This window comes from Oncorhynchus mykiss, chromosome 3 (genome assembly GCF_013265735.2).
Source record: "Oncorhynchus mykiss isolate Arlee chromosome 3, USDA_OmykA_1.1, whole genome shotgun sequence".
Taxonomy (NCBI): domain Eukaryota; kingdom Metazoa; phylum Chordata; class Actinopteri; order Salmoniformes; family Salmonidae; genus Oncorhynchus; species Oncorhynchus mykiss.
The window spans coordinates 23,718,936-23,729,876 of record NC_048567.1 but is presented as its reverse complement, the minus strand read 5'-3'; the positions used below and the strand labels follow the sequence as shown (position 1 = coordinate 23,729,876).

The window sequence follows — 10,941 nt, the reverse complement described above, 5'->3', positions numbered from 1 at the left end:
AAAAAGAAAACCGGTGGGAGGGGATAGAAAAAAGAGAACCACCATTCTCAGGTTCCAACAGCAGGCTTTGCCTTGTAGAGGGCTCCAGCACTGCAACTCTGTGAAGGTAGGTGGGAGGCTGCTTCTCTCTCAACTGTGGGGATACCGTTGTCATGAGGGTGGCCCTTTCTTTAATCTCTCTCTCTCTGTGTCTGCTTGGGGCTAAGCTATACCCAATGTGCATGTGTCTGTGTGTGAGAGACTGTGTCAGGGACAGAAAAGTTAGGGAGACGAGTTTGTGAATATAGTTTGACAGCGTTAGAATTGAACGACTTCATAGCAGGTTCATTTCATCCAACATTGGAATATGTTGGTATTGCTTGAATACTTAACTTTGACTGTAGAAGTTGGTGTGTTGGTCTTCTAATTGCCTTGGATTATTTTGGCCACGGCTTTGACAGTTGACAGTTGGGCATTTCCAATGGGAGTCCAGTGCTCTGATGAAGGTTGACTGACCGAAAGCTCAGCCACAATTAAATACATTTGCATCTGACTGGAAGTATGCAGAGACGTTTTCCTGTTTCTCCTATGGGAGTCCAGTGAAACCCTAAGCTAAAGTATTGTCACTCAATTGAAGATCTTTTTCTGGTATGCTGGGGTTAAGTCATCTCATAGCTGTCCATCGCTCTACACTTTTGTGGTGTTGTCTCAGGGGATGGTAGATTTAAGGGGTCGTCCCTCAACCCCACTCCCAGCTAACTTCACTGCAGCACCTGACGTTTGAATAGCTGTGTTGGCTGGATCAAGTCGTCTTTAGGGCCAGTTGCAGCTGATTTGTGCTAAAGTCTTTTAAAACAGGCACAAAATGTGTGTATTCACCGTGGCTAACGGTGTGGACTTACGGCAGCTTAGAGACGCATGGAGCTGAATTACAATGTCTTTGTATTGCTGTAAAGATATATTCCCACCTATTCGATAGTTCTTACTCTTTTCTGAACAGTTGCTTGTACTTTAAAAGCAATTCTACTTGCATTCAGGCTATGAAAACTTCCATATTGATGTGTTGTCATCAAAACATTGTAGTTATGGTGAATGGCAAATACCATGGAAGCCAAGAACATATGTTCATACAATGTAGATGAGAACAGTTTCCTCAGCTAAATAAAAAATATGAGCATTAACATTTTTCAGGTACCTTTGCCTCTTTTTCCTCCCACAATTCAGTGGAACAACAACCCTTCCATGTTGGACAGTAGACGATATTCTCAGACAAGTTGCTTTAAGTCCTCCAAGTGAAACTCCAGTGTGGGGTGAATGCCGCAACCAAAGCCGGGAAAGATTTACACCGTTGGAAGTAGCTGACCTGTGAAGCTAAAATTAAGCTGCGGTTGATTTGGAATTTTACACAATAATGTGAAATATTTTGACCTGTCAAACGGAGGAGTGACTCACTGCTTTGACACTTTGGGCCCTCTCTCTAATGATCTTTCCAGTATCACCCAAGTCATGTGGCTTGTCGGAACATTGTACGAACAGTCACTTGACTGTACAACAAGACAGTTGTTTTGTATGAGTTGTTGTAACTTTGTACCTCTCAGAGACTTGGACTTTGTAGGATATTAAACTTGGAGTGGACATCACCATACAGCTTGTGGACCCTTAATTTGGTCCCAAGGCTCCACAAGCTTTTAGTGGACCTGCACAGAGTAGCTGAGATTACAAAGTGGGAGCGAGCGTTGTCAGAACCAGATGACACTAGTGAAAAAAGCAGAGCCTCTCTAACACAACAGCGTGTGACATCATGGCCACCATGCCATGCAGTTGATGGGAAATTAACGTAAAGCCATGATGAATATAAGTGGATGCACCAGTTTGGTGGTCCCCACTCCTCTCAACAGATGTGCTCCGAGTGGCTATCTGTGCAGCCAGGTGTACATTTTCTGAAGTTTTGATTGGCTGAACCAGAGGTCCCCCGGAGCGGCACAGGTCGCTGGGATTTTGCTAACCAACTCCTCAGATGGTTAGCGGCCACAACTAAGATAAAGATGCTTGAAGTGGTATGTGGTTAAGTAGTGTGTAGCGATTAAATAACTATCTTTACCAAAATAATCTCTTAGCCAGGCATAACCCAGGTGCAGGGAATGGTTGAGATTCCAGATTGAAAGAAATGTCCAGCAGGCTTTGTCAGGTGACACTGTTCCCCTCAGATACTAGGTTGGTTGGTTCCCATAGGAACCCAATGAGAATACTATGGATCGGTGTGTGCGCACTACTTTCCAGTCTGACATCTCCCAGGAACATGAAACATGCTCATTAAATCCTGAAAGCTGTATGTTTAAAAGCGCATTAAAATCACATAATGAATCAAAACATGGCATTCTGCCTCTTGAACACTTATCAAGCACATTTGTCAGAAGGCTTTTTAAGGTTTCTGATAGAACACTTGTTGTGCTGAAAGGGTATAGTCTCATTCATACACAGTAAAACTTCTGCACTTGGTAGTGTTGTATACTGAGGCAAGGATGTTGTAAAACTCAGAGCGATAGTTCATGCAGCCTAGTTATTCAAACAAACCTCGTGGGCTCAAGGGCTTTGGTGCAGTTGAATCAGGAGATTCATGCTTGGATGTTGCCCCGTTGTGTTACACCTGAATGTAGCTCAATGAAGTTGTAAGTTTGTCCTCATCTGTCCATACAAATGAGAAAAGGAGAAAGCCGTGCTGCTTTTGCATCCAGTCAAGTCCAAGTTGTTCCTGCAATGTGCAAGAGAACAAACAAAATGCCAATGCTTCTTGGCACTACGTCTTCATCAGGGAAAGATGTAAACTTAAAGGTACATACAGTTGTTTGCTCCATAATCACTTCCGTCTTTTTACACACTCAGCTGTTTGATCCAATGTTTGTGTCATTGGCTTAACACATTAGAGCTGTATTGTGCTGACGAGGTGTCCCCTCGTCAGCTGACGAGGTGTCCCCTCAGCACAATGCAGCACAAACATACATGGACACATGCCGTCGTCACACACGAAAACACTTCACACACTTGAAGTTATTATACACACCCTTTACAACATTTCTGTGGTAATGGTATGTTTTACTGTAATTCTATGATAACTCACTAATTACGACATGGCAAAACACACGTACACACACGTACACACACGTACACGTACACACGCACACACACACACACACACACACACACACACACACACACACACACACACACACACACACACACACACACAAAGGGTATTGTCATCCCCAGAGCATTACCTACAGGTAGACTAAGCATTCAATGAATGCAGTCTATTCGTTAGTCACAAGGTGTGTCGGTGTGTGTTTGCAATAAGTCACAAGATGTGTGTGTGGCCACTCTAATAACGTTTGACATTGTAACTTGATCTAGGGCTGCAAAGCACACCACTGTTACCTTTGCAGAAAGGAACAAGGTTAGACACCACAACAATCAGCTGCTAATGGACTTGTTCAACACTCAGGACATTGATTTCCTATTGATGGATGAATGAGGTTTTCTGTTATTGACTTGGAGTGTTAAATTACCAATCATTGACTTGAGCTTGTCAGTAACCTTGAATAGCTCTCATAGAACTGTTTCGGTTTCAATGGTAGACTTACGGTTCACATAAAGGTCCAATTTTGTGTTTTATTTACCATATAAGTGGTCAGGGTCAATTCTGAAAACATTTCCTAATAAGACTAATATGAAATGGAATGTGGATTTAAAATTGAAAACGTAAATGGCTTTGACCCTACACTTGATAGGTGCGTTACTCATACCTGTGAGTCACCAGAGGTATATACAGTATGATATTGTTGTTGTATTTATTCCACTGAGTGCCAAGGCTTTGTGTTTGTTTCATGGTTGAGCTCATCTCTCGCTTGAAACTGACCTCAGATCTGGGTTGTGTCTCTATCTGGGCTTGTCCACCGGTGGGTGTAGAGGGAATACGGGTGGGGCCGCTAGCGGGTGTCAGCCAGTGATAAATAAGGGAACGCATCCCTCTGCTCCGCTGTCCTCGCCTCTGTAACTCTAAACCCCTAGCTCACCACATTGGAACTAAGAATAGCAAAGAACCTGCACTCTCTCTCCCTCTCCTTCACGTTTTCTTTCCTTCTCCCCCGCTCTCTCCCTCTACCTTTTGAATCCATAGCTTCAGTTCTATAGGAGTGTGTTCATTTCAGTTCAGTTTCCGGAGGGAAAAGGAGTGCTCAGTTCAAATGTTGCAGTGTTTGTGCATTGTAGCCCAGTAGTGCTTATTTGTGCATTCATGTGTACCGCAGGGTTCTCCAGTGAAATGTGTGTTGATCACTGGAAGTACAGTTATTATTACCATCATACCCTCATAGAGGCAACACTGTGGACTGGCAACAATAATACTCAATGGAGATCGTAAGTTGCTCACGAGACACAGTCCATGAAAATAGTTGGTGTGCTTAAGTCCTAGCTACCCAGGTTCTGTCACACTGGCTAGTCCTAACAGGACACCAACACAACACATCCTTCACTGTTATTATCAGAGGTCATATCTGTCAAGAGCTGTCCAATCTGTATCCCTGTCTCACAAGTGCATCCTCTCCTTTCTCTTGCCTCTCCCCACAGACAGTGCCCTGCTCTACCCCAGGGGTGTGTGGTGTGTTTGTGACCCTAGCTAGGAGCCCAGCCAGCCTGCAGACATGTCGAAAAGCGACCCCCGGGACATCGACGAGGATGCCATCCTCAAAGGGATGAGCCCTGAGGAGATAGAGGCGCTAGAGTGTGAGCTGCTGGAGATGGACCCCGAGGTACTGAGGGCCCCAGAGGGCCCCTGGTGACAAAAAAAGAGAATTCATTGTAGAAAAGATACCTCCAGCACACAATATATGGGCATGGGGGAAGCTTTTAGGACTCAAAGACTGAGGAATGCACAAGGCTCATTGTATAATAATAATAATAATAATATGCCATTTAGCAGACACTTTCCATCCAAACGCGACTTAGTCATCCATGCATACATTTTAGATGTGGGTGGCCCTGGAACCGAACCCACAATCCTGGCGTGCCTTGTACAACAGATTCACTGATACACACAAAACACAATCCCCATGTTATCTTGTTCTCTGACATTGTAAGACTTACTTAGGAATTCCCTGGGGATTACGTAGCTTTATACTGTAGTCATAAATCGTATAAATCCATTTTCCAACATCTAAAAAAACACAGTCTCACACAACCAGTTACTAGAACCCCAGAGGATTCAGAACTCTTTGTACAATGTCCACATGCCCTCTGACCCCTACTGTTTCTGTCCCAGAATGCCATCCTGCCAGCCGGGTACCGCCAGCGTGACCAGACCAAGAAGAGCCCAACGGGGGCGTTTGACCGTGACGCCCTGCTGGATCACTTAGAGAAAACAGCTCTGGAGCACGAGGACAGAGACGACCTGGTGCCCTTTACTGGCGAGAAGAAAGGTACGGTACACTACACTACTGAACAACACTATTGACTCCACTACTCCACACTACACCGGGGGGGGGGGGGGGGGCTCTCCGACCCACAGTTTCAGAACCACTGCTTTAAACTGAAAAACAATCCAATGTTTTGAACTTTATAAATAAGTAATGGTAAGTGATGAGATAAGTGATGAGACAAGATACTTACTGAGAGAACAAAGATTTTCCCCTCGATTGTACCAAAAAAACACATGTGCTACACAGTCTGCTAATGACCCCTTGGATACTTGTTGCCCTGACAGTCCCTTTGTATGTGTGCCTTTGTCTCTCCTTCTCTCCTTCTTCTCTCTCTCTCTGTCCCTCTACAGGGAGAGCATTTGTTCCTAAGGAGGGCCATGGAAAGATCCCCGACCATGAGCAGATCACCCTGGAGCCTGAGCTGGAGGAGGCTCTGAAGAATGCCACAGACGCTGAGATGTGTGACATCGCAGGTGAGAATCTATCATTTTTAAAAACATTGTTTGTCATTTAGCAGATGCTCTTGTCCAGAGCGACTTACAGGAGCATTTAGGGTTAAGTGCCTTACTCAAAGGCACATCATCAGATTTTTCACCTAGTCAGCTCAGGGATTCCAACCAGCTACCTTTCTGTTACCTGGCCCAACCGCTAGGCTACCTGCCGCCCTATCCCTCTGTGTCCTTACATTGTTTCAATGTGATGTTGCCCAATACTCCCAACCGCTAGGCTACCTGCCGCCCTATCCCTCTGTGTCCTTACATTGTTTCAATGTGATGTTGCCCAATACTCCCAGCCGGTAGATAGAACATTGTGGCCCCGCCCACCTTAGGGGAAAACAGCCCATGGTTACCTCATTGGCTCACAGCCAGCCCTGTGTATTGGAACCCAATTGTTTACAGTGACCTATTTTATTATTTTGTCATAGACCCACATTATTCCATTCCTCATTGATCCATAGTATTATTGTTCCAGTGCTTCACAGACCCACTCCCACACATAGAGACATGCAGAGACATGGGATGTGGGACATGGCATGGGGGGGCTCCAATTCCATGCGCTCAGCAGCAACACGAAAATAAGCTGGCCAAAAGCCACCAAAAGAAGGAAGGAATGGAAAGAGGGATGGGGAGGGAGTCAAAGACTTGTCTGTTGGGTAAAGCTACTATATCAATTTATACCAAACAAGAGGCAACCTTGTTTTAAAGGTAATTAATTGAATCAACAAGTTTTCATTTTTTTTCATGTTTACCCCAATGGAGATGTCAAATGAGTTCAGTTCAGCTTGAACATGCGTTCAACAGATACTTTGGTCTCGTGCGGTCAACACTTACAGTACCAACCAGATTTGTTGGTTGTTTTTACATTCTCACTGTGCTTACTTCATAACAACGCATAACAAGGACTTCATTTACTGCATCTGTGCTCTCTGACATTGTTTTCAAAACAACAAAGTTATTTATGGTTCAATTTGATATAGGCGATTTTCACCCAAAAAACACACAGTACATTTTTTGTTTCCAAATGATATCTAATTCGATGAGAATCCTCTTTTAAGCTACACAACCATTTGAGACCATAACACCCTTATGCATATATAATTCAGAGTATGGCCCAGAACAAACACTGTTTATCACAATAGTTAAATCCCCCCGTCCGTATCCACCCACTGTGCAAGGGAGCCAGGCTTGCCTCAGTCCGAGGGGCAGGCCTCCTAACTGCTTTTCCTTTAATGGCAGAGCCACAGCCACAGAGCATAGGTGTCTGGAAAGTCACAGTGGGGGAGTTTGGGGAGTGGAACTGTATGTCCACATAGATTAGCCTGTCATTAACCCCCTCATTGAGAACAAAGTTTTGACCCTGGAGGGAGTCCAGATGAGGATTAAACTTTCGTTAGCCTCTGTCACTCTTTTGTTTAGGGCTGGATCTGAGTCCACAATAGCATAGCTGCCTGGCTGGCTCCACCAGCAGCAAGGGAGGGAGACCTCAGTCGGTAGAGATTTAATTAATACTTTTTACTCTTAATAATACTGATGGTATTTTGGGAATTGTTGTTATTATTGAGCGGCTGGGTTGTACTGTAAAGCTACTGTAGAGTCAAGCCGGGTGACATTGGCACATTTTGCACCAGACCAGCTGACTCTGGATACCTCTCTCCTCACAAGGCCTTCCCTCCTATAATTCCCAGCCTGCCCCAGATCGGAGCCCGGGGGCAGGGGCCGTTGGGGGTTTGCTGCCACAGCAGTTGGTGTGTAACACAGTTTGGTGGCGAGGGGCCGACTGTAATGAGACTGGGAGAGGCATTCAAAGTGCTGCCCTCTACTGGAGATTTGAGCAAAGCAACAGCAGCACCAGTCTATATTTTTAGGAGCCCATTGTTCTACATCCTACGTCCCATCTTGTCAAATTAGCAATGCTGAGCTAACTCACCCGCATATTTGGAATTCAAAGTACTCGTCCCCAGGGCATGGTGTCAAACTGAACAATACAATGGCCTCTATGTCTATGTATGCATCTAAATGAGGGGCCGAATAACCATTCATTACGTGTTGGCACATAACATTGGGCTTGGTGTGTCTGCATGGCTCACATTCATGTTTGGTGTCATAACGTCCTTAGGGCCTGGAGGCACTGAGATTAAAGACAGAGACTGCAGCTCTCTCTGTAAGAACTGAGGAAAGGCTACAATGTCCTTATCTGGTCAAGCAGACACAGAGTAGGCACGTGCATAACATGGTAAATACTGTACCTAGTATTTCTCATGATACAATGTACTGCACAGTGTTGGGTGTATACTGTAAACGTACAATTCAGTTGTTGAAATAGATACACCTCTCTACGTGAAGATATGTAGAGTATAATTGAGATTGGGAGACCTGCCTGTCAAAACAATGCCCTCATAAATAATTGCAGTCACATACACTCTCAGTTTAGTTATAATTAAGGCCTTGTGATTACTTACTGGGACAATAACATGCTAAAGGTCTCAGCTGACAGCTACCATTAATTATGTTGAACTGAGGAAATATTACTGGATGGTGAATGAGAGTTACAGATATATAAATCCGTCCCATTTCTTTGCAGCTATTCTGGGAATGTACACACTGATGAGCAACAAGCAGTACTATGACGCCTTGGGCACCACTGGTACCATCGCCAACACAGAGGGCATCAACAGTACGTATGAAGAGGTTGACCAGCAGAGCAGAACATACCTACTACGGTATTCTGTATATTACATGTTTAGGAAAGTCTTACACTAACCTGTGATACTCCTGTGCTTTCAGGTGTAGTAAAACCAGATGCATTCAAGATCTTCCCAGACGAGCCCCCCAACCCCACAAACGTGGAGGAAACCCTTCAGCTGATCCAGAAAAACGACAGCAGCCTGTTTGATGTCAACCTCAACAACATCAAGGTGAAGCCAGTGGGCTTTAGATCCTATGGTTTGAACGTACACCGTGACCAATTCTACAATGGAGGATTAGATCCCTTGATGGTAGCGTGTAGCCTCGTGTGTTATGGCGTACTGAATCAGCATACAGTGATTGATGTCTGTCTGTCCTGTAGGACGTTCCCATCCCAACACTGAAAGAGATCTTTGAGGCGATGAAGGGCAACACCCACGTGGAGTATCTGAGCATTGCCGCTACCCGTAGCAACGACCCCGTGGCCTATGTGAGTACATTCTTCTCCCGCAGACAAGCCACAAAGAATCCTCATTTTCACATCCTTATTGTAATTTTCACCTGTTACTAATGAATGTGACTCTAGTAACATAAGTGTGGATGTGTGTGAACCAGGCTGTCGCTGAGATGCTCCAGGAGAACACCACTCTGCAGAGTCTTAACATCGAGTCCAACTTCATCACCTGCGAGGGCATGAATGCCATCGTCAAGGCCTTGGCCAACAACACCACACTGACCGAGATCAAGATCGACAACCAGGTCAGACACCCATACAGAAAGTATGCTGTAGTATGAATACATGCATTTGAATAGTGCTACATACTGTATGTAGGCTGTATAAACAACTGAATATAAAACAAATTCCTCATGAGTTCCTCAAGAAACACGAAAAGACTTTGGAGAGAGAAAAAACAATGATAAACTTATAACAAGACAATGCTTTGATTGTATTGTGTGGTTATGGGGTTATTGAAGTCCTTTTCATCCTTTGACCCACCCCACCCCTAGAGACAGAAACTGGGGGACTCCTGTGAGATGGAGATTGCCACCATGTTGGAGAACAACTCCAGCATCGTAAAGATCGGCTACCACTTCACCCAGCAGGGGCCTCGGGCTAGAGCAGCCATCGCCATCACCAGGAACAACGACATAAGTGAGTGTCTGGAGAATGCACGCATACTGTCAATTATTGTATTTCAGTTGTGCGTCATCTGCCATGGTCAATGTTAAAGTGCTTGACATTCTTCCTGTTGGGGTTTTTGTGACGAGGCTGGCAATAATTCTGAGATAATGACAGATTACATTTCAGTTCATGTTTAGTTGTCCTAGGTGTTCTGCATGTTCTGAGGTATTTCAGCTTTCGGATGACCATTGATAATGTACTCTGGCTGACTCATATCGTTCCTTTTCTTTCTCTGTCCAGTTCGTCAACAGAGAGTAAGATGAGACGAGAGTGGAGCAACAAGTTAGGCTCACGTCTTGAGAGCACAATCAACTCAGCCCCTTGGACCTAACAACTCTAAAAACGGCCATTGACAGCTTTGCGCTAGCTTTGTCAATGGGGCGCAACTAGCCTTTACAACCCCTCTGTGCCTCGTCACAAGTCCGGGTGTTCATTTCGATTTCTGTGTCCAAGCATTTTGTTTACCACAGCTTTTTGTAGACCATTGAATTCATCATAAAAGAATACATAGGTCACATCGTTGTAAAGTGTCATTTATGCTTCTAGAGTACGCCATGATAATACTCAGAAAATGGAGGTGATAAAACTCCTACATGGTAGTGGTGCTATATCTAGGAAAATAATATCTGTAAATACTTTTAATAAACGTTGAAATAATTCATTGTTTTAATGGGCTGAATGTGATATTTTTGCCATTTCAACATTCATTATGTCTATAGTTCAAAATTCAGAGCTGACACAAGGTACAAGATGCGAGCAGATACAAGAGTACGCTGTGTGCTCCGAGATCGTGAGAATCGTAACTATTCAATACCTCATTGAGCCCGCCGGATCCCCCCAACCCCAACCTATTTTTACCCCCCTCTATTGGGTATGTAACCTAGTCCTCTGGGCTTGAGTTACCCTGCTCAGAATATACCAACTTTTAAAGGGTCTGAAGGGGAGGGGGCACCCATATGCACCCAAGGAGATTCATGAACCCTCCCCAAACAGCTGCTAACCTCTGAGGATTTTCACAGCATTGGAGTGGCTCCATTTTCCATGTACACATTCATTTTATACCTGTATTAAGCAATGCGTTTTGATTATCATGCTTAATTTAAGCAACCTTCAGAATTTCTTG

The 10,941-nt window shown here is 44.5% G+C and overlaps 1 protein-coding gene across 1 annotated transcript in view; it reads left to right on the top strand.

The window, feature by feature from the left end:
* The window catches only part of LOC110514538 (tropomodulin-4), a 10,510-nt gene extending 22 nt beyond the window's left edge, over positions 1–10,488 (top strand). Inside the window, exons 1-10 of the mRNA XM_021593886.2 lie at positions 1–106; positions 4,603–4,784; positions 5,294–5,450; positions 5,801–5,923; positions 8,532–8,624; positions 8,735–8,865; positions 9,018–9,125; positions 9,251–9,394; positions 9,644–9,788; positions 10,059–10,488. The exon at positions 1–106 is cut by the window's left edge and continues 22 nt beyond it. Of these exons, the coding sequence (XP_021449561.1) occupies positions 4,677–4,784; positions 5,294–5,450; positions 5,801–5,923; positions 8,532–8,624; positions 8,735–8,865; positions 9,018–9,125; positions 9,251–9,394; positions 9,644–9,788; positions 10,059–10,081 (1,032 nt within the window). The 5' untranslated portion in view covers positions 1–106; positions 4,603–4,676 and the 3' untranslated portion in view covers positions 10,082–10,488. The remainder of the gene's footprint in view (positions 107–4,602; positions 4,785–5,293; positions 5,451–5,800; positions 5,924–8,531; positions 8,625–8,734; positions 8,866–9,017; positions 9,126–9,250; positions 9,395–9,643; positions 9,789–10,058) is intronic.
* Positions 10,489–10,941: the final 453 nt, after the last annotated feature.